At 31.2% G+C, this 24,735-nt stretch overlaps 1 protein-coding gene across 1 annotated transcript in view; it reads right to left on the reverse strand.

Moving 5' to 3' along the window:
- Window positions 1-5,123: 5,123 nt before the first annotated feature.
- LOC129232622 (putative sodium-dependent multivitamin transporter) overlaps window positions 5,124-24,735 on the reverse strand; it is a 37,919-nt gene continuing 18,307 nt past the window's right edge. The window contains exons 6-12 of the mRNA XM_054866754.1: window positions 21,349-21,487; window positions 17,315-17,519; window positions 13,865-14,019; window positions 12,000-12,238; window positions 9,508-9,605; window positions 8,236-8,315; window positions 5,124-5,165 (exon numbers count right to left, since the gene is read on the reverse strand). Coding sequence (XP_054722729.1) covers window positions 5,124-5,165; window positions 8,236-8,315; window positions 9,508-9,605; window positions 12,000-12,238; window positions 13,865-14,019; window positions 17,315-17,519; window positions 21,349-21,487 — 958 coding nt within the window. The remainder of the gene's footprint in view (window positions 5,166-8,235; window positions 8,316-9,507; window positions 9,606-11,999; window positions 12,239-13,864; window positions 14,020-17,314; window positions 17,520-21,348; window positions 21,488-24,735) is intronic.

The raw sequence follows: 24,735 nt of genomic DNA on the forward strand, positions 1-24,735 counted from the left end.
TGAGCAAAGAAGAGACCGAGGGGACATGATTCAGTTGTTTAAATTTATTAAAATGAAAGATGTTATGGGGCTAAAGTTTAGCACTGAAAACAGGACAAGGGGTCATTGTTTTAAGCTGTTTAAATCTCAGGCTAACATGGATATTAGGAAAAATTATTATTTTAGCAGGGTAGTGGAACCTTGGAACAGCTTACCGGAAGAGGTGGTAATGAGCAAGGGAGTAGACAGTTTTAAGAGGGCCATTGATCTTCACTGGGGATTGTAAATTGACTAGGACCAGTCTAGCTGGGCCCAGAGCCTGTTGCTGGTCGTCACTTTTGTATTTGTATTTGTATTTAAAAAAAGAAGAAAAATCAACTGATTTAAGTCCTTAACACCCCAATCTGGATTCAAGGGATAAGCCATGACTACCCCCTTAAATTCAACTAAAGATAGCTCACACTGATGTATTACAAACCTTAAATTCAAGAATTATGAGGGTGTAGAACCAGATTACATATAATATTGCACTTATGGGAGATCTTCTGATTAGCGGGCTTTTAAATTTAAGTTTGACACCCTCCAAAATTAAAAGCTGCGTTCGCCCTTGTGGACACTTTGCTACAACAAAACCAACAATTTAAAAATAGAATACTACTACGAGGTTATCAAAATGCAGTCAATAAATATTTTAGCAATAACAAGTCTATAAATAAAATTTTTAAAAACTATTAACAACCTAAAAGAACACCAATCACACATAAAATAATCTCAAAATAAAGAATACAAGCATTATAATTCAAAAGTATCTAAAATAGGTGATATTTCTAAATTGCACATAAGTAACGACTTGAATAATTGGGTAACACTTCAGTATCATGCAAATAATGATTTATACAAATGCTAAGTCAGATATCACAAATTCCACTTCAGTTTATCAAAATATATTTAAGTACCATTAGAATGATAAAATATATCACAATTTTGACTATACAAGTACAGTAAATAAGATTAATTTGAAAATCACCGGCAAAATGATAACAATAACATTTAAAAACCTTGATGAGGAGTCTAATAAAATTCTGTAACACACAATTAATACATTGACAGAATATATGCAATGTGTTTGTGAACGCACACAATTGAAGAGCTAGTAGACAAATGCAGAAATTGATTTTCTCAAATTCATCACTCTGTGGCATAATACTTTCCACTACGCTCTTCAATATTGCAATGATACATATATCTACATACATTACATAGACAAGACTATGTTGCATTAAAATACATGTAACTCAGATTTACAGTACTTAACCGGATCTTTCAGAGTTTTAAAATTTAAAAAAAAAAAGTAATTTTAATAGCACAAAAAAATAAATAAATACATAAAATAATTTAGTAAATTTACAGTTTATGCTTTTAAAACATAAAATGATTTCAGAAGTTAGGCAAACAAAGAAAGAAATCTTTGATTATTTTCTTGATGATTACAAGAAAGTTTTACTTGAAAGCTTCTAAATTCTTTAAAAATCAGCTGGCTTATTTAAAAAAAAAAAAATCATAACCAAAATGAGCACTTTAACAAAGTTTTTTTTAACAAGGAAATGAACTGAAATTGAGTAGTGATAACATTTTCCACATCGAGAGCATTAATTTAAAACCGGGAGATATTTACTGTTCACAAAAATTAATTTAAAATCAAAACTGCAATACTAGGAAAATTTAGAAAGTTTAAGCAAAAACCCTGTTAGTTAAAGCTTACTAATGATTAGGGTTAAAAGCTTGTTGCAGAAAAAAGCAGAAACAAAATTCGCAGGAGATGTCAGATAAGCTTTGGAAATTTCATGAAACTTCTTGAAAAACATAAACCCAAGAAAACATAAGATATCTGCATTTAAAGACATGGTATAAGTAACAAAGCTTATAATGGAACTTAAATTTCATTTCTTTTAATCTTATGCTGCATTAACTTTTTATTTAAAGGGCCGGGTCAAGTTAAGTTGTTTTTAATTATATTTTTGTCATTCTTCAATGTATTTTTTAGTTTGACAAACTATTCTCCAATGTTACAACTTTCAAATACAGAGGCATTTAACATTTTTTGCATATTTTAGGAAAACACTTCAGAAATTGGAGATCATCGTAGAAATTAACGGTCAACCAACCCTGCTGAAGGCAGCATTAAGAAAATTGACACCTGCACAGCAAATCACTTATGACAATCAGTTGTTCTAGTAATTTGTATTTCTGCCATTATTCCATTGCTTAAATGTGAAACAGACTGAGCTTTAAATTTTTCAGTACAGTAAATAACAATAAATTAAATTTCTCAGCAATTTTCAGAATAGAAAACATATTGACCATGGCATATAAAATATTTTAGAACACAAATTGTAAAATAAATATACAAATAGATGTAGAGAACCAAATGCTGATCGAAAGTTAAAAGATAAAATGCACAGTGAAATTGTGCAAAATGAATGAATTTGAAGTGCTTCTTTCATTCATGCCATAAACAAAAAACCATGAATAACATAACACAAACAGATATTTAATAGATACAGTGAATAACTGCATACATAAACTCTTATACCTGCAGTAAGAAATTTTCATATATTTATCACACATCTATTAATATAGTTTCTGCACAGCATTTTAAGTACATAAACCACATTGCAAATTTGAAATATGATACAATTATTTAAATTTAATGTAATTACTATCATTCAAAAATCTTTTAAAATCCAAGAAATCATGAATTTGGTGTTAAGTCGGAACATTTTTTGTGTGTGCAAAGGGGGGGGGGGGGGGTGGGGGGGGGTCAAAAATCAAATTTTTTTTCTTACTTATTAAATATTATTTAATATACAGGTAGAGCAAAATAATTATCTCTTTGCATGAATAAGTTTAGGGACAAAAGTTTGAGTGTAAAAGGGAATTTTAAAATGCAAGTAGGGTTTCCTTAAATTGAGCCTCTACAGGATCCGATATTTGGATATTGAGATTCTATTTTTACAATTTGAAGTATGAAAAAAAAAGTGTTAAAAGAGGCAAGAGATTCTTTTCTTATATTTGTGATGAAAAACATTCCTTATAGAAGGTATAAATTTTTGAAGGTCAAAGGAAAAATCAGTAACATTTTACTGCATTTTTAGAGAAATAAAAGATTTAAAAAGTAGAAAAAATGAAGTAAACATGTTTAAAAATCAGACATAAAAATTTTTTAATCTCATGTATGAAAAGGTTTCAGGGATTTCCCTCAAAATTCTAAACATATGCATGTATATATTTTGCATTTTCATACAGTAAGAGTAAAGTGCAAACATTGCTGAGATTCTGAAGTTGGCTTGTTCATGATAAATTGAGTCAGTGATTTTCTTGGAGTGAGATTCTGCTTGCCTGTGCTATTTACTGTCTCTAGATAAAAATTTATCTTAACTTCTTCCCACAATGGTGTTAAAGTCAAAAGTTTCTGTTAATACATTTTTGAGAGCAAAAGGAATGGGAAGAGAATTACAGTGACACCAAAAACTCGGCGACACTGTAAGTTTGAAAATGTTGAATTCCACTAATTTGTGAATCATAATGTACAATCATAAACCAGATTTTGCTCAGTGGGAACACTATCACATTTATCCATTGTGCTAAAATGAAAGGAACTTAACTCTATTCCCTAATGAAAGCTATGATCAAGTATCGTGGAATTATGCTTCCTGACTTTAGCTCTGTTCAAATATTGTGACTTATCATTAACAATCAACTTTTTGCAAATTAAATCTTTAGAAAAATATGACAAAAATTATGAGCAACAATCTATCATTTGGTACAGCCACAGTGAATTTCAACCACAGAGCACTTATTAGACAAATCTTTTGAGATCTCTGTGCAACCCTAGGTTTTCTATAAAATACCTATAACCAGTAGCATTCCTAGCACAGGTTTCAAATTAATAATTTGTATGCTTACTAATTTCTCTTTAGAATAACTTGTAACCCCCAAAAATACACCCCACCTCCACAAAAAAAGAAAAAAAACTTTAAATGGTTAATGTCAACACGAAGTTCAAACAATTTTCAGAAACAACCCATTCTCATTTATGTGGTATAATGAAAGGATAAATTAAAAGTCGAATATAAATTATAAACGCATTTTAAGTAAAATTTGACCAAGAGGAAAATTTAACCATCCATGGCCATAATATTGTGCTCCATTTACATTGAAATTTGATTGGTTAAAATAGATTATGATTTATTGGCGAAAGCTTTCAGAATTGAAGCATTTATGTTTTTTAGCCCCTCGTAGTGAGTGATACTACTGACTACAACTTTCATCTGACAACTGAGTTAAAATATTTAGCTCAATCTAACTTTATTAGAAAGTTTCCAGTTAGCATGTGACCTTCAAAGTTCATGATATATTTCATCAAGTCTTGGTCCTTCAAGATGTCGAAATTGCAACTGGAAACACCTCTACTTTTTCACATTTATTTCTAGAAAATCACTTTAACATTCACTAAGTCCAAGTACTTGTGAAAAAAATCAGTACAATGCCTTATGCAAAGTTTACTTAAAGTCAGAGCCGTATACAAGGGGAGAGGGGGTTTAGGATTCAACCCCCCCCCCCCCAAAGTTTGGTTTGACATTTAAATGTTCGTTTATATTTTAAAATTTCCAAATTCTTCAGCAAAGCTCCACGTAAAAGTTTTTCAAACCCTCCCCAAAATTATTTTCTGGTTACCGCCATGTTTAAAGTAGTTTAAGTTTTAGGTTTAAAATTTTTGTTTTTTTATGCAACAATGTGCTATACATTGAACTATAGTCATTAAATAATTTATATATATCTACTTGTAAATTACTAAATTTTACAGATGGTTAATTTCATATAGTAGCAAGGATTGCATTTTGGATTAGAAAGTTCAGTTTTTCAGCTAAAAACTGAGGGAATATATTTTTAAAGAATCAATTAGATTTAAATAATTGTAACACATTCATTCAAAAAACCCAAAAATATATTTAGCTTTAAAAACATATAAAAATAAGCTACTTGTGTGTTGTAGCTGAGTGATGGAAGACGAGACCTGTAAATGTGTTATAAAACATCAAATGTCTAGTTTAATCACAATTTGGGGGGAAAAACCTCCCATGTTACAAAACTATCACTTTCTTGTTTGAAGGCCCCAGGGCAACCTGGGGCAAATATAGGAAGAGTAATAATATAATTTCATAAGTGGTCACAGCTTTGCAGCATAGGAGGCTATTTCTCAATTAGCTACAATATCTATGAATATATTACCAGTATCACACAACAATACAATACGCAATCCAGTATTTTCTCAGGTACTATACTTCCAGCAGATGCCTTTCCTTTACATCTGTTAAGTATTCTCCACCATCTGCATTGTCTGGAAAATGCAAATAATTTGAGCCTTATGACTTTTCAAAACTAAATGTGAATTGATTAATTTTTAACGAAAGTTCATTAAAACAATGGTTAATCGCCAACTGAATATAAAGTGAGTTTCTGTTCAACCTGCAAGACCTCTATTTTCCCAACTTAGGTTGTAGACGCATAGTTCAAATTACATAAAATAGTTTAAAAAACTAAAAAAACATGCTTTCGTAGCAAAATGAACTAAAAAGTGAAAAATAATCCTTGGATGATAGTAGTTGACCAATCACTTAATTTTAATGTAATACAAAAAAGCGTGGGGGTGCTCTGTCTATTTACATTTTTGCTTTGACAACAAATGGGAGAAATTCAAGACAACTGATAAGAAGCCCCCACGCTTTTTTGTATAACATTAAAATTAAGTGATTGTTCAACTACTATCATCCAAAGAGTATTTTTCACTTTTTAGTTCATTTTGCTACGAAAGCGTGTTTTTTTAGTTCTTTAAACTATTATTTTATTTTTCTGTTTTTAGTCTTATATTGGAGAATTATCAGGCAAAATTGCAACTACTGTGAGTCATCGATGTATGTTTGCGAAAATTATATCTTATTACTTTGGAAATTTGAGATGCATTTGAATAAAAGTTTTGTTCAACAATGGTCTGATCAGCAATGAATTTCTAATTGAAGGCTCACCTAAATTTTGGAATGAAATTAGTTAAAAACAATTATATTTCATGTTCTAATCACCTTGGAACATTGGAACAAATTTTGTCTGATGCAGAAAAATTAAGGTTTTTGTAGATATTTTTTAATAATTTTTGCGAGCATTTTTTAATGTATTTTTTTTTAATTTTTCCTTTTTCACATTGTTGGATTTATGCCAAAATATTGATTAAAATTGGAGGAAACTAACAATTAAAAGAGTTAATTAATTTGATTATAGAATATTGCATTGTCATTGGGTCTGAGGTCGTATGCCAAATTTCAAAAGAATCCGATAGCAGGAAGTGAACGAAATTTGAGCTGCAAGATTCCGTTACAAGATACATACATACAGGTGAAACTAATAAAAGCGTGTTAAAAAATGATCAAAATAGCATGCAGAGATAAGATATTAAAAGTTTGAAGCAAATGAAAAAAAATAGTGAAATATTAGGAAAGCTTTTTATTTAACCCCCCTCCTGCCCCCCTCTAAAGTTTTATTTCCAAAAAAAAAAAAAAAAAGGCAATAAAAAAAGCAATACAGACGAAAATTTTGAAGCATTTACGATCAAACTTCAAGGAGATATTAAGTTTAAAATTTAAAGACCATGCTGAAAATGAGTTGGGGCCAACTAGAGGAACAATGATTATGCAAGTTATTAAAGCAAAAGGCAGTACATATTTATCATTTTCAATACAGTTGAAAAATAAAAGAGAAAAAACATATGTAAGAACACACTACAAAAGCCCCCACAATTCGACGAAAAAAAATCAAATTTATTAAGCTGCTATATGGCACCTCAAAACCAAGAATGTAAAGTGGTATTAGTCACAAAATGGCGCGTTTCATATCTCCGTGAATATTGGTGGTTCTAATAACAATTTTTTTATTCTCCAACTGCTTTTTATGCTCCCCCCCCTAATTATGACTTTAAGGACCTAGGAGCCATATACAACTTAATAGTATTATTTCTTTTGCTACATTTTATTTTCAGATCTAACTTTTATTTTAACTCTACATCTTATTTTGTGATTGGAAGCATGTATCTAGCACTAACGGCTACGAAAATAGAGCTCTTGTAAGTTAAACGGGAAATGCTGTGCATTCACAAACAAATGTGCACAAATAAATGAAGAAGTTATTAAAATGAATGAATAAACATGAAGCAGAGAATGATGCATCATCAAGGGCCTCTTTTTACAGGGCTCTTTCCATATTGAAAAGGTGGGTACAACCCAAACAATTAGTTCATTCCTTTAATGTTCTCTTTCAGACTTTTACTTCCTTCTACAAAAAAAAAGTATCGTATTCGCGAAAAAAAATTTCACTCAAAAATCGGCCTTCATTTCCATTTTGCTCACCCCCGAATGAATGTTGAGTTTATTTTTCAAATCGATCACACGTGGATATATGCCTAGGAATGTACAGACACCCGAAATATCCATTTTGAAGATCCCCAAGTTAATTACGAGTTTTCTTGTGACGTCTGCAAGTGCGTATGTGTGTATGTATGTCGCATAACTCAAGAACAAAATGTCCTAGAAAGTTGAAATTTGGTAAGTAGACTCCTAGTGTGGTTGCATTTGGATGCTTCAAAGAGGGTCTTTTGCCCCTTTTTGGAAGGAAATCATTGTGAATTTCAATGTAAACTCAAGTGGTGTTATAATGTGGCTGACACTTGGCGATATATCGCCAGTCTTTTGGTCGCCAAGTTTAGTCATCAACTTGGCGACAAATTTGGCAGTTTTTTTTTAAATTTTTTTTTATTTTCTAAATTTGGTTTCAATTTGGCCACTGTTGATGATATTTAGAGAGTAAATTATTGAATCACATTAAAACTGCCAATAATGAGAAAATGACATTAAATTGGAGTAAAAGGAAATAATGTGATGCACACATCAGCTCGTTTTGAATTAATGTATATGGTATAAACTACATATATATATATCTTAATTTCTAACTATAGCACAATTTACCAACATCCCTATGCTTCTCATTGCTTTATATGAGCGCCAAAATGTCAATGAATGAAAGCTTATAATAACCTGCCCTTTTTTTCATTTATTTTCCTAACATTCTTGCACCAGCAGTATGGAGGAAATAGGGGTTAATCAAGAGTGAAACTGTGATACAAGAATTATGAAACATTAACATACTTACTTCCAAGACAGGACTTTGTTCCCTACTCCAGGAAGTAACAAGTGGACTTAATAGAAGAGGATTCACCCTCTCTTTCTCACCTGAAATCATACAATATAAGTATGGCTTAACGTAACGTACAGATAGAAATTTCTTTTTCAAAATTTAAAATCTCAAAACACAATATGCCATAAAAACCAAATAAGCGATGATTAAGCAATCCTGATAGCTCAAAAAAAAAAAAAAAAAAAAAAAAAAAAAAGCAAATTTTACAAAATTATATTGCAAGAGAGTAACCTCAGGGGTGATTGTGACTCTATGAAAAAATACCTGAACTTTTTTTCCCCAAGAAGAAAAAGTGTTTTGATGGGCATATATATATATATATATATATTACTTACGTGTATGTACACATTATATTATGTATATAAATAATTTATATACATAATTATTTGTTGGTGCTATAACTCGAAGTTTTAATTGGACTTAATACGTCCTTGTGCATGGTGGGAAATAAATTCTTTTAATTTTTCTCATTTCTTAAAAATTTTCAAAGAATGTTTTATTTTCCTCCTTTGTATCTGAATCTTAAACCATTAATTACATTTATTTACTAATACACTAAAGCCTAATACACCAGCATTTTTAATGATTCTTGGTTTCTTTTATGAGTATTTGTAGAAAAATGTTGCAATAATGCCTTCACACCATCATTAGCATATGTAAAGGGCTTGTTGCAAGAAACCCAAAAACAAAATCCAGCCCTATCAATTTTTTTACACCATATTTCCATCTTTTTACTGTAGGAATCTACTCTGTTTAACCATTCCCAATTAAACTTGTTCTTCTTTCCTGCATCGATGGAGCCAATATCTTCAGATTTATCCAGATATCTCATTTTTTAAATGAGAGCATGCAAAGTTCAAATGAATAAATGGAAAAATAATCTATCAAGTAACCCTCCTTCCTCTTCTTATCTAGCCTTTATTCCATCCCCCACCCCAGCTGTTCTTCGACAATTACCATAGAGTTTACAAAACATGACCGTAGCTTACGTTTTATACCAAACAAAACGTCTTCAATTTGGACTTTTGGCGTATCATTAAACATCGCCCTAAATTTTGCAAAAGTGGGTTTTTCTGAAAATATAGAAGTTCCGGTATTTTCGAAGATGAAGATACCGGAATTCAAGATGAAAATACCGGAAATCCGGTAAAATACCGGAACACAATCACCCCTGTAACCTGATAAAATATTTACACAATCAAAGCAAAAATTAACAGTAAAACTCACCCAACATTAAACTGAACCCAAGACCAAAAATCATACAAGTGCACCAGCCAATAGCTGCATACCACATGTAAGACAATGTATACAGGGGGAAAATGTACCTAAAAAACAAAATATTACAGGTAATGAAAAATTAAAAATATAGCACTAACCAAAACAGATATCATGAAATATTTCATGAAGAAAAAACTTTCTATGATTACATGAAAACTCCCCCTTTTTTACGTACTGGTTCTGGTATTAATTTCACCTTAGTTCAAAAAACAGTGGACGTCAGTTAATAAAATCAGTGGTTAATTGAATCAACTGCTTTAACGAAAAAAAATTCTCAAAACAGAGTAAAATCCAGCTTTATTGAATTAGCTGCTATATGGAATCAAAACTGTTTAGAACAAGCATGATTCATACAAACGCCTGCTGTGTACGCATTTTAAAACAATAAAGTGTATGAACATAGAGTGAATTTAAGTAAAAAAAATTCCTAAATCAAATAAATAAATAAATAAAATTTAAAAGCTTTGGTGAATACTTCAAAATATTTCAATGTATACATTTATGCTGATTTAAACAGAAAGCTGCTAAAAGTATCGGCCTGTAAAAGAATACAAATAGATAGTGATTTTTAATTTATTTTAGTATAGATATAAATAAGATTAGATTAGAAAATCAATAGTAGAAAATACATAGTCATACATTGTTTAAAAAAGTCAGACTTTACACTAAACTTACAAGTAAGCCCCCCCCCCCCCCCCACACACAAACATAGAGCAAGAACGAACCTCCCAAATATTGCAAGGACTTTTCCAAGAGCAAGAATGCTCCAAAATACACACACAAAAAAAAAAAAAACTCTAAAGACTTTGAAGGAGCAGATCCTTCTAGCTGGACAATACTGAGTTAACTGCCAGAAACTTCATTATGTTTTTAAAAATCAAAAAATTTAAAAATTTCAAACTACAGTACAGTCTCGAAAATCCGAGTTAATTGGGGGCTCATGTCACCTCGTATCACTGCAAACTCTTATTATCCGGAAAATTCCTCCAGATTGAAAATTGACACTATTCAGACAACATGGAAGGGGCAGACAGGAGGGGCATGTCTGCCCCCTCAGGAGGGACATGTTTTACTTCCTTATGCAAAGAAAAAGAAGTATTTCCTTCACGCAAAATTTATTACTCAAACTTCAAGATAAATTTACGCTTTAATTGCGTCTAAACTAATTACGATTTTAGTTTTTCACGATATCAATGCGTATTTATGTGCACAGTTTTAAGCAATCAAAATAAGCACTTTGACTGTGCCCGATACCATTTTGACAAGTTTTCTGCATCTATAAGAGTGCGTGTGTACGAGATGTATATTGCATAACACAAAAATGGTTAATAGTTCCTTTAATTTCCTTTTGAAACTCATGTGGTGTCAAGTTGGACACTTACTTTTTTTATTGCAATCAGTCTTTTCTTTATTTCCTGTTGGAAGTTGATTAGTTTTACAGAAGCAAAATTTCTATTTTCAGATTTTAATAAAAATATTTTTTGATTAACTAAAAAATTAAATTTAAATTATGAATGAAGCATCTTGGATTAAGTGAAACCTCAAACTTTTGAGACTCTACTGTACATTTCTCCAATAGAAAAAAAATTGGAACACATTAAGGGAAAAACCAGAAGTGGGAAAAACACCTCAGATCTCCTTTGACTAAAAATAAATACTGTTTTGAGAACTTTCATTAAATGGAAAAGGCGTTCCTACAAAAAGATGACTTTGTGGTGCAAACTTATTTTGTGGTTGTGGTTTAAACTTATTCAGTCTCAGAGTTCATTCTAAGCAACAGAAAAAGCATAAATAGAATCGGGAGCTTGTTTGCAATGCATTGAAGAGTTAATGATTTTTTAAGCCCCATATTCACTAAAACTAGATTCAAGAATTTTAATCTAGACCATTTTTTTTTATTTACTTCTGTATTTTTTCTAAAATAAATTAAAGAAATAAATATATTGAAATAATGAAAAAAATAAACAGATTTTAGGTAGCTTACGGTAGAAAACCTTCAAACATCAAAAATGATTGAAATACTTGCAGGATGCAAAAAGATTGATGTCTCAAACAAGGCATGCCGTTTTCAGCGAAGCACGTGTTTGATGTCGTTGGATGTTTCTCAAACAGGAGATTTTGACCGATATTGTAGAGAATAAAGATTCGGAGGAGAAAATATAAAAAATAAGAAAACGGGGACCAAAAATTTAGAGAAATTGGAATGTTTTCAGATTTTAAAAATATGAGTGTTATGAGGCCTGAAAATGGCAAAAAAAGGGGGGGGGGGAGGAAAGGATCTCATCCCTGGTATTTGTATGCATTTTGCAAGTCACAGTCCATTATTTGCTGGCTCTCTTTCGTTCTGAAAGCAAGATGCCTCGCAAAAATTTTAGAAAATTGATGGTTTTTGGAATTTTTTTAAAACCACATTTTTATCTATGTTCAAAATAAATACTTACTCTTCAAATAAGGCATCATCACTTTTGATCTGGGAATTATTGAAAATGGTGAAATTAAGTTCCGAAAATGATTCGTTCAGGTAATGGCTTTGGGGATGGGAAGTCTGCAGTAAAGAATTATTGACAGGACATGCATCGGTTGATCTGTGGTAACTAGGCAATCTTTTCCCTTTATGCATACCTCCAAAACCAATCCAAAAACAAAATGCTAAGGCAAACAAGAAACCAACTGTAGACCCCTATAAAATAACAAGATAAAAATAGCAATCTTTCTTGATGAATCAATCAACAGTTATCAGTTATACAGAGAATGCACCAATAAGCAAATTGGGTTGGTTTATTGGTTCATTATCAATTTATTGCAACAGATAATTAGTAGATTAATCACAAAACTGGAAATGAAAATCACTCCAAGTTCTCTATCCCTTTAATCCAAAATAATTTTTTTTTTAACTCTGATTTTTTAGAATAACCTTACAATTTGTTTATTTCCTTCAGTGATGATTTACTTTTCTCCATTTTCATGCATATTTCTTAAAAATAAAAAAATTCTCAAAATTTCAAAGAAATTCTGCAGGCAAATTTTTGTACTGCTAATAAAACTACATTCTATTAACTAGATAAGAAAATTCAGATATTTAGCTTGCAGCTTGTAGTCAGAAAACATTTTAAATTTAGCAGCCAAATTTTATTATTTGTTGGCATTTAATCCCTGACTTTTAATCACTATGAAGTGTATAAGACTATCTTAACACACTATGCTAAAGGGAGGGTGGGGGAAGTGCGAGGAGGTGGATCGACAGACCTGCATGTAATTAATCATTTCATAATTTCATGTGGTTTTTTCAAGGCTTTAATTAAATAAATATTTTTAAAATAATGAATTCACTTTTTTTATTTCAGTCTATTTTATTAGTATTTATTTATTATCAAATGCTCTATTACATGCTGTTGTTTGATTTTCAATGTCTGCCACATTTATGGGTTTTCTTACTCAACAAAGGTTTTGTAAGTTGAACAAAGGTTAGTTGGCAGAATTTTTTGTCTCTTTAAATTTTAATTCCACTTCCGTCAAAGTTTCCATGCACATAAAATTTACAAAAAAAGAGAATGCCAATTTTTTTTCAAAGGGACACCCATTTTTCTTATGCATTCATTTTGTATAGATGGTTTTAAAAATAAATTACTAAAGTTGAAGAAAAAGTTTTATGCCTCAAAAGTCTTACAAGAAGGCACTCTTTTTCATCTTTTTAGTGCCAAGCAGACAAAGACGATGTCAAGCATCATATTGCTTTGCTTATCCTCGTCATCACTTTTCATGAAGTAGACAACGATGGCTTAACCATGAGAAATTTCCGAAAATTACTTGACTAATGCGTCTCTGACGTTTTCAGGTAGTAACGTGAATAAAAACTCTTGCATCCATCAAAGTAATCAACAGGCAGCTAAGCAATTTTATACACTAGTAACTTATATTTTTTAATTTTCCCTACACATTTAGTTCTCGAAAAAAATTAAGTTTTCTCACTTCTTGTATATGGGGAAAAGAATTTGTAGTAATAGTATTAATAATATGTTTTAAATTACTCAATGGCTGCGACATTTATAATAAGAAGATTCCAGCTAAAAAAACGTATTAGTAAATTCAGATCATGTTATCATTGATAAAAGTTTCCTACTCAGTTATTAGTAAAAACTTATTAATGAAAACACTACTCAAGAACAATCTTAAAATTAGATAAAAATGAAAAAAAAAAAAAAAAGACTGAGTTAAAGTTAAAAAATTAAGTTGAGAAACACATGAATATAATCACATATAACCATTCATATGATTAAGATGTATTTAGAAGAATTACATTACTCACTTTACTGTTAGCCCTGCTGACCAGCATGCCTAGAGAAAAGAGGCCGAGCAGTGGTCCACCGATAACATTAAATATCGTCAGAGAGGCTTGTAACACGCCTCCCAGTTTCTCAACTATGAAGGTCAGAAGCATACAGAGCAGTCCATATAGAAAAGCTGAAATAAAATGAAACAGACTTTAGTTTTTACTAGTGGTACCCGCACGGCTTTGCCCGCAATAGAAAAAATTAAAAGGTCTTTTGGTTCGCCTGTGTATTTACAAATAATGTACGGTGAATTTTCTCGCCAATTGGCTTGTACCCATGTCACGGTTCCACGCTATGATAATTTCGTAATTTACTCATCCATCTTATGATAGTTTTGTTCTTGAAATTGGAATAGAAAAAGAACACCATCGAATTTTCGAAAAATCGCTTCAAGGTGCACACCCCCATGCTTCAAACTAACTTTGTGCCAAATTTCATGAAAATCAGCAGAACGGTCTAGGCGCTATGTGCGTCACAGACATCCTACAGACATCCACACATCCTCCGGACATCCAGACATCCTCCGGACATCCAGACATTGAGACTTTCAGCTTTATTATTAGTAAAGATTAGACAAAATAGTTGAATGCATCCCTCTTTCAGTCATCTACATCAAAATACATACATGATTTTCAATCTTTTTTCACAACAGTTAAAAATAATTTGAATTTGTTTCTGAAAAATGTTAAGTATTTGAAATCAAGCCAAGTATTGGAAAATTGTTTTTTTTTTTTTTTTGAAATGATATTTTTCTTTCGTTTGAATTTCTATACTCTATAATCTATCACTCTACGTTTCTAAACGTTATAAGTTTGCATACATTTCAGACTATCATACAAAATATCAAAGCCCCATGGGACCAGCTAATAGCTTAGCTTTGAGTTTTTAGTAGTTCAATTTATAAGAAATTTCCAGCCTTTCAAATAATTTGAGACCAAAACAAAAAATAAAAAGAGGGAAGAGAATGTCATGAATACATCAATGTCTGGTGTGGAGACAAGTATTAACCACAAAGCCAAAGAAAAATACAAACCAAAAGTTTATTTTTTCAGTATTTTTTTAAAGACATTGTATATATTCAATACAAAGAAGAAAAAAAAAGGTGAGTAGCAGTTTCGTCTGCTTCACTACATCCAAACGGATAAGTGTAGCATTTATATATAAAATTTTTAGCCAATGTACAAGCAAGATTTTATTAAAACCATAAGTCTCACTGTTTATTTTTACAATGTGCTATTTTTTAATTTTTACTTATTACTCCTCTTTTGCCTCCACTGCTCTCTATAGTTGGGACAAACCTAACCTGGCAGCATTGTGATGCTGTGATTATGTCCTGCATAGCTCTCAATGCTTCAATGAGATGACATCTGCCTTCAGCTCAGTTATTCACCACCAGTTGTACCTGCACGACTTTGCCGGTAGTAGAAAATTAAAAGGCCATTTGGTTCGCCTGTATATTTACAAATAATGGATGATGAATTTTTCTCGCCAATTTTTTTAATTTGCTCGCCCGTGTTACGGTTCCACATAATGATAATTTGGTAATTTACTCGTCCACGCTATGATAATTTGCTCGGGAAAATGTTCTTAAAATTGGAATGGGAAAAGAAAAAAATCGAATTTTCGAAAAACCACTTCGAGGTGCTCACCTTTATGCTAAGAACTCATTTTGTGCCAAATTTCATGAAAAATCAGCCTAACAGTCTAGGCGGTATGCGCGTAAGAGACAGAGATCCAGCCACACAGACTTTCAGCTTTATCTTTACTAATAATAAAGCTTAAAGTCCCTCTGTCTGTCAGGATCTCTGTGACGCGCATAGCACCTAGACCGTTTGGCCGATTTTCATGAAATTTGGCACAAAGTTAGTTTGTAGCATGGGGGTGTGCACCTCGAAGCGATTTTTCAAAAATTCGATATGGTTCTTTTTCTATTCCAATTTTAAGAACACAATTATCATAAGACGGACGAATAAATTACGAAATTATCATAACGTGGAACCGTAACATGGGCACAAGCCAATTGGCGAGATATCTTCTTTCTTTATCTTTATCTAATAATAAGGTCTCTCTGTCAGGATCTCTGTGACACGCATAGCGCCTAGACCGTTCGGCCGATTTTCATGAAATTTGGCACAAAGTTAGTTTGTAGCATTTAAGTGTGCATCTCGAAGTGATTTTTCAAAAATTCGATTTTGTGCCTTTTCTATTTCAATTTTAAGAACAATTTCCGGAGCAAAATTATCCTAAGATGGACGAGTAAATTACGAAATTATCATGACGTGGAATGGGAGAGCGAATGAACGTAACCAATTGGTGAGAAATTCATCATCCTATATTTGTAAATATAGAGGCGAACCAAATGACCTTTTAATTTTCTACTACGGACAAAGCCGTACGGGTGCAACTAGTAGTTTAATAAATCCTATCTTGAGTGAAAAGAATAATGTGCAACTTTGAAGAATAAATTAAGTAAAAATACAAGCCAATTGGCGAGAAAATTCACCATACATTATTTGTAAATATACAGGCGAACCAAACGACCTTTTAATTTTCTATTACGGGCAAAGCCGTGTGGATACCACTAGTTATTAAAAAAGATGCTAGATTGATGAGTCCATAACAAGGCAAAACTGCAGTCTCTGGATTTGATAACCGAACTGTTAGTATACTGCATGCAGCTCTGCTTTAGCCCTGGCTTAAAGGCTGCAACTGACTACATAATCTTCCTCCAGTCTTATTTTCATAATGAAGCAAGTCCTCTAAGCGCAAACTGCACCATAAAAAGAAGATAATATAAAGGAACGAACCAAGTTTAAATCACTTTTTCTTTAATGTTGTTAGTTCTAGGACCACAACTAAACAATGACCACCAAACACCATTTTGTTAATTTTATATTATGTTATAAACTGGCTCTAAATTAAGCTCTTCTCTGAGTGGTGGGAGCTAGTCAGGCTATTGTATAGCCTTTACTCCCATCTACTCAATCAGGGATTCTTAATTCGACTGAGAGAAATATATTTCTGTTTGTAATTTCTTTTTATTTTATATGTGAAATGCATATTTGTAAAATATATATATATATATATATATGTGTGTATATATATGTATATATATGTATATATATATATATATATATATATATATATATATATATATATATATATATATATATATATATGTATGTGTGTGTATATATATGTATATATATTTCCCTGATTGAAATAAATTGAATTGAATTGAACCTTTTTAAGGTTTAGAGTCTGTTTACTGCTGTCATTTTACTGTAACAAATATTAAGCAAACATTTTGAGCAAAAAACCCCCCAACAAATCAAAAGAAAAAGTTAGAGAAGGAATTAGGAGGGCAAACATCAATGACTACTTCAATTGCACTAGTAAAACAAAGGAAAGCATACTGAACTAACCAATGAGCTTTGTAAAAAAGGCAATTTTTCTTTCCGAAGTTTTACCGAAACACCGGGGCCGCAGGAAATCTTCCACGGTGACTGCGGCGAGAGAATTTATGCAGGACGATATCGTGCTCATGGATCCGCTGAAGATTCCGGCCACAAACAGTCCAGGAAGTCCCGGCAGCATCGTCAATGAGGTCATCACAAAATATGGAAGAATCTAGATTCAGTGTTTGAAATTAAACCTTTAATTTATTGGTCAATAACACAACCTATGTGATCAAAATAAAACGTAACTGAAGATCAGTGGCGCACACAGGAATTTTGGAAGGAGAGGGTCCAAGATCAAAAACCTCATTCTCATATCGTATCCCAATACGCCGTCAGACATATTGACTTGATTTTATCGTTTCTCGAGAACGAAAAACAGTAAAAAATAAACTATTGAGTAAATAATTAGCATTAATTAATGAACTGTACTTAAATACATTACCAGAAAGCAAAATAATATAGGCATTAACTTTTCTCATAATTAAAAAAATGGATTCAGCAAAGCAAATTCATTGCTGCAGAAAGCACCATATGATTAAAGAAGTTCATAAAGTGTCACTTGTTGCGATCTGTTATTACAAAACTGAAAACATGGTTATTATAGTGTATTCATTTATAATCACCATTCTGCTTGTTATAGACAATTTGTTATAGGAAAAATGCTCAATATTTTTTTTAAATCTTTTAACATGAGGATTTTATTTTTTCACTTATTAGAACTTAAATTATTGTTACCTTTTTAGCCTACTTTCCCAGTAAAAATCAGAGAAAGAAGAAAAAAAGCATGAAAGAAGGCTTAATACATCTTAAAAATATCCCGAAAAACAAAAAAAAGTCAAAAATAAATAAAATAGATAAATATTGAAAAATTAAAAATTGGAAAGTAGGGTATTGAGATGGGGAAAAATGTCTGTCAGTCTGTCTGTCTGTCTGTCTGTCCCCCCCTAATAACTTTTGAATGAATAGTCCGATTCGAACAAATTTTTTTTTGTTAGAAAGATCTCGGCGAGGACATCTCATTCCCATAATTCATTTTTTGATTTGAACAATTTTTCGTTCAATTTTGAACAGTTAAAAAAAACTTAACATTAGCGCCTACGGGGAAATTCAAATCAAAAATAAATCTTGAACTTAGAAGCGAAGTGGCTTCAAACAAACTTTGTAGGGAAAAACTTTTGATAAAAAACATGTATCGAAAATATCTTTTTGATTTGAACAAGTTTTCGTTCAATTTTGAACAGTTCAAATCTCTTAACATTAGCGCCTAAGGGGAAACTGAAAGTCAATATAGATTCCGAACTTAAAGGCGGATTTACTTCAAACAAACTTTGTTGGAAATAGCTCTTGACGACCTACTCCCGACTCCGACTCCGAGAATTTAGGGGCACCTGACACCGACTCTGACTCCTGTTCCCGACAATTAATCGGACTCCGACTCCCCGACTTCGACTCTGACTTCGTAGCTTTGGCAAACATTTATGCACGGAGGACAAATGACTGACTCCGATTCTTGGATATTCGACTCCGACTCTTTTATCCCAAAATGAGATTGACTCCGACTCCGACTCCGCTGCTCGGGTTTTAACTGTGAAATAATTATTGTTGATATGATTTGTTTTTTTTCACGCTAAAGTTTTAATTTAGGTATTTAGTTTTCGGTGAATAAACTCGAAAAATATGCGCAGACGATTTTTTTTTTTGACAATAAAAATTATTTCTTTAAGTTGACAGTTTATTTTTTTTTTTTTGGTAAGCGCATTAATTCGTTTAAAAAAATTATTTTTGGCAACAGGGGAAAAAGAAACGATTTTTTTTATATGATGTATTTATTTTAATGAACTTATTATTATTATTTTTTCGTTTTGAAAGCTGTTAAAAAAAATTTTTAATGGAAAGAAGTGTATTAGCTTCTCTGTTTAAAAGTTGCTCTTATTTTATTTGTTCGTTTTTTTGAAGAAAAGTAAGGAACATTTTATTCATAGAAATCAGCTTAAAATATTAAAAAAAAATATGTTTGAAAAAATTTGCGATATTAGCTATTTTTGAGAATATTGATCAGGTACTAGAAAGTAGTATGGGTATACGGGAAAGTAGGCTCGTCTAGTTCTAGACGGAACTTCTTGTTTTAAAATTATTTTAGGCACAAAATACATAGAATCATAATCAATCGGGAAAAAAAGCAAGACCAATGGGAGGGGTCCGGACCCCCTGGACCCCTCCCTTGTGTGCGCCACTGCTGAAGATGTAGTTTTAAATACGACACTGGGAAAACATAATTTCCCAGTCAATATAGCCAGTTTGACTAGTGTCATAATCAATAACTTTATTTATAGTGTTCCCACCCCAAATTAGGTATCAAAATAAAGCAATGTGAAGCAACCATTTATCCTCTCTCCCTGACAGCATCACACCTAAGGTGCCTTGCCAAGGTTTATGGTCAATTTTAAGATTCTCATGGCTGTCTCAGGATTTTGCTTTTGGTTTTAGGATATTTTCGTAACAAATAGACCTACATAAAATAATAAATTTAAATAAATGTAATAACTCATGAAAATAAATGAAAAAAAAGAAAAATAGGATAAGAACTTAAACAGATACAAAGAGCAAAAATGTAAAATTTAAGCCTAGTACAAAAAAAAAACTGGAAAGTGTAGAACTATCACAATAGCTCAGGGGTGATAAAGGACTCAAGTGAAATTGTCCGAAGACGGTGTGAAATTTTCGGAAACTATGAGAAAGCTCGACCCCCCCCCCCTTGTAAAAATTCTTCAATTATGCAAACTAAAATCATTGAAATCATTGGAAAAAAATTTAAAATATTTGTTTTTTTTTTTTTTAAATAATTCTTCAGTTTTAGAATGTTGTCAGCTAAAAATTTTCAGAAACAACAACCCAAAATTTTCTGAATTTTCGGATCATAAACACCTTTGCAATAGCTGTTCAATCAAACCAAAACATGAAGATCAGTAGTTTTCTCCAGCAATTAAAAACATGTGATCAGTTAAGAAAAGAAAAGAAAATGAAAATCTACTGATTTTTCACATGTTTAATACATACATTTACTACGTATGATGATGTACTAGAATTATTACATATAATTAGATTAAAATTATTTATTAAAAAATAAATATTCTTAAACTACTCATTAAGTAGAAATATAATAATTGTTAGATAAATAAATACCTTTGTGCTGAACAGTAAAGTAAGAAAAACAACGTTAAAAAAAGCACAAATTTGTCAATTACAGCATAACTAAACTGTGTCATTAGTAAGTAGCAAAGGATAACACCAGGTTAGGAAAGGAAATGTAATGAATACTGTAAACAACATCTTGCATTAAAAAATTATAAATAAATAAATAAAAGATAAAATAATCTAAATGTGCTCCTTCTCTGAATCCCAAAGATGCACCTTACAGTTAACAATCTAAAAAAGTCTATCTGCTGTATAAAGCTGGCAAACTTTTAAATCTCAGATTTGCCTGTCAAAAATTTTTTGGGTAGTATTTTCTGCTTGCCACCTATAGTTTTTGTTTTTTTTTTTTATTTTATAAAGCAAATTACAATCAAATACATTTTGTTAAAGAGTAAACATTTGTACTGTCGCATTTGATATGAACTGTTAGATTTAAAAACTTAAAAACTAAAAAAATAAAGATTTGAATACACACAAAAAAAAAAAAAATCATACATATTTAGAAACCCATATCATAACATTGCAAAAAGTTGTCCTATAAACCCAATTAGCTATTTTCCAGACATATCATTAAAGAGCAACTATTAGTAGAAAAAACAATAACACTCCTGAGAGCTTAGGATACTGGATATGCAGCATTATCTGCGACCTAGGCAAGCAAGATTTTTTTTGTTTTTTTGAAAGCATTTCCAACAGAAATTATTTACATTTGCAGCTTCAAACGAAACTGATAAAGGGAAGTTTATGCTTGCTCTTTGTATGAACAAGAACACATCTGCCTAACAGCTTAAGACCACACTCACTTGATCTGGGAAGCGCACGCTAGTTTCTTTGGCTCTCAAAAGAGGATCACAGTCGGACAGATTGGCATAAACGACCAATCCAGCAAAAGAAGTGGCTATGCTTAAAATTGTGAGGATAGGCCAGCTGATAAACAAAGCCCTGAAATTTTAAATTCATGATTAAATTTTTTTCAGTTTTTATATAATTAAAAACATTGAATTTACATACTTGCCAACCTTCGAAGGAAAAAAAACAGGAAATTTTACTAGAGGTATATAGGTGGTTCACCATCGACATATCCTCGCTACAGAATTATTAAATTATGCTTCTAAATAACATAAATACTAAATTTAAAGTCAAATGGGGATTTTTTGCAGATGTAAGCAAATTGGTAGTAGCAAGAAAAATATACTGCAAAGGAAAAACTAAATGGTAAGGAGTGAATTTGCTTAAAGTTTCGTACATTCTTCAGTTTCTACCAGAAAAGTAGCTACAAAAATTTAATTACTAAACTCTGAAAAAAAAAAGGAAATCAATAAAAATACGATATAAAATAAGTAGGCATAGGGTAGCACATGTTAAAATAACTTCAAACATTCAAAATAACTGAAATAATTTCAAGATGCAAAAGGATTGAAATCTGCTGCAATTTTCGGCAAAGGACGTGCTTCGTTGAACATGCAATGTGGAAAGCTTCTAAAGACTTAATTTTTATTAAATGAGTTATCATTGGAAAAATTCTTATTCCCTAACATTGGTAGACTAGAAAAGGGCGCCATCTATTGAGAAGAAAGTGAAACTTTTTGATGATTGCCTGAAAAAACTGCAAAAACGAGAGAAAATCGTAAAAAAACGGGAAATCGGGAGATGGAAGCAAAAAACGGAAGTCTCCCGTTAAAAACAGTAGAGTTGGCAAGTATGGAATTATCATCAAGCAGAGAAAACAGAATTCTGTATTTAAACATAACTATATGCTTACTATTATCTGAATAAAAAATGTATCTAATGTTTGTACATGCATCGCTTGTGCTAGGCCTATAAATCTATGAGTCAAGCTGATTCACTATCAATTAAAGTAAGAATCAACATTTAAGGGGTCACAGTACCTTTCAAACATTTTTCTTTAACTTAAATGAATTTTATACTTCTTTGAAACCATAACATGCATACTTATTTCGTAATCAATAATTTATTTTCAAAATTTAAAAATATTGCCTATTTTTTTAAAAAATTCAAAAAATTGAGAAAATTTTCAATTTTTTAAAAATCCTTAAGGCTTTTTTATTTTTGCACTAATTAAAAAAGAATTTTTTGCTAAACGATCACTATAATCGTCTCTAAAAATCTGTGCATTCATTTGCTTATCAGTTCATTCGAAAAATTTTCTGTGATTAATTATGTAAAAAATCAAAGTTTTTTTAAAAAAAATTTGGTTTTTAAAGGTTTAACATGCTCTAAACAGTTGAGTAATTTATAAAATGCTTATCCAATGCACAGTTTAGCCAAATATGTTATTTTAATTGCAAAAAGTATTACTTTAAAGCTGTATCTTTAATAGAAAAAAATCCTTAGGGATTCTAATGACATAAAAGCACAAAAAAAAACCATCATCGAGAAAAAGCAGTTTAAAGTTTTTCTTTTGCATAAGAACACATAGCGAGCATGGCCTAAATCCATTCATAACTTTTTAAATATTTGAACTAAAGCAATGAAACTTTTTCCCTGTGTTCAAAATAGTTTTTAGTTTTGAAATAAGCAATAAAATTTTTTTTGATTGTTTCATCATTTTTGATTTACCGTAACCCCTTAAAAAATTAGTTCATGGAGAAAGTAAAGAGTAAAATGATTGCAATGTAGCAAAAAAAAAGTTATTTTATTACTCAGAAAGTTAATAATTTTATCCACAAATATTAAGTTTTACATAAAATTACTAAATACTAGTACAAAGTATATTATTACATCAGTGCAATTCTTGTTAACCATAAATATCAATCAAATGTGATGTAAAAAGAATTTAAAATGAAAGGAAATAAAAACAGTAGCATGTATAATGTAGAAACTAAAACATAACTAATGTTATTCTTGATCTAAACTTTCCATTGGGTACATTTTAAAAATATTTAATGCTGCTCTTAAAAGAGAAATGCATTAAGTAGTTAGACATAGACAGAGTGTCTGGGTTAATGTTTTTACCTTTCAGCTCATTTCTACAACATTCTTTAATTTTGTTTTAGACAATGATTTGAGAACCCTAATCTTTCGGTGAAAACACTAGGGCCGTTTCCATGGACACTTTCGACCCCAAAAAAAAACCTGCTTTTCACCGCATTCCGGTTATTAGCGGGGTTTATGTGGAATCTTTCTACTCCTGCTAGCTTCTGGAGTGAAAGCGGTGTCTTTACCCGGAATGCATTACGCAAAACAAGTTCGACTACTAGCCGCTAAGGATGCTGGGTAAAAACCGCTTTCTCTGGTACAATGGGAGATCCTCTTTTTACAAGGAAACGGGGTGTTTTTCAATCAGGTTTTTTGCGGAGCCAGAGCGGGGATTCACCGGGTCAAAAAGTAAGTTGTGAACGTGGCTATTGCGGGTCAAAGTTTGACCATTAGTGTCAAAAATATTAGAGCCTCTTTTTTTTTTTTAATTTTAGAGATATTGATTTATAGAAAAAAACAGAAGTCTTGTGCAGATTAAGAAAACATGTAAAATAGATAGGTATGGCAGCTCTTCAATCAATTCTATTAACCAGGGGCCAATCCAGGATTTTTTTCTCGCTACCTACTTTTGTGAAAGTTTTTTTTTTATCAGCATTGTTTTTGTGAAATTTTAGAGGCATCCTAATTTTTGTAAAAGAAGTAGTGGAACAAGTGAAATTTTAGTTCGAAAAGTGCAAATGTCATCTAGTATTATTTTTAACAGGTTTCATTTTTTGGGGGGGGGGGGGGGAGCTAAAAACCTAAGAAGTACAAAAAATACCATTGTAATTTCAGCTTAATGGTCTATGTACTGTGTATAATATAGGAAATTATGAGAAATACGGTTCCTCAAAACAGATGTTTAAAGATTGTGATAATATTGCATAAATACACTTTGGTGAGAAACAGCTAAAAGTTAGTTAAAATACTACAAAAAGGTTTCTATTTAAGCGATTGTTCATATAAACCTGCTTATAATTTTATTTTATGAGTATATTTTGTTTTAAACAGAGAAACAAATTTTATATTTTAAAATGCGAATTTTTGTGAAATTTTCGATGTTTTTGTGAAGCTACTGATTTTATTACTTGATTTTTGTGAAAGTACCGATTTTAAAACAAGATTTTTGTGAATGTACCTGTTAAATTGGTTATAAAAATGATCATAGTTACTAAATAGTAGATTGGATATAAAGGATCATTTTTTTATAT

This window comes from Uloborus diversus, unplaced genomic scaffold, assembly GCF_026930045.1.
Source record: "Uloborus diversus isolate 005 unplaced genomic scaffold, Udiv.v.3.1 scaffold_13, whole genome shotgun sequence".
Taxonomy (NCBI): Eukaryota; Metazoa; Arthropoda; class Arachnida; order Araneae; family Uloboridae; genus Uloborus; species Uloborus diversus.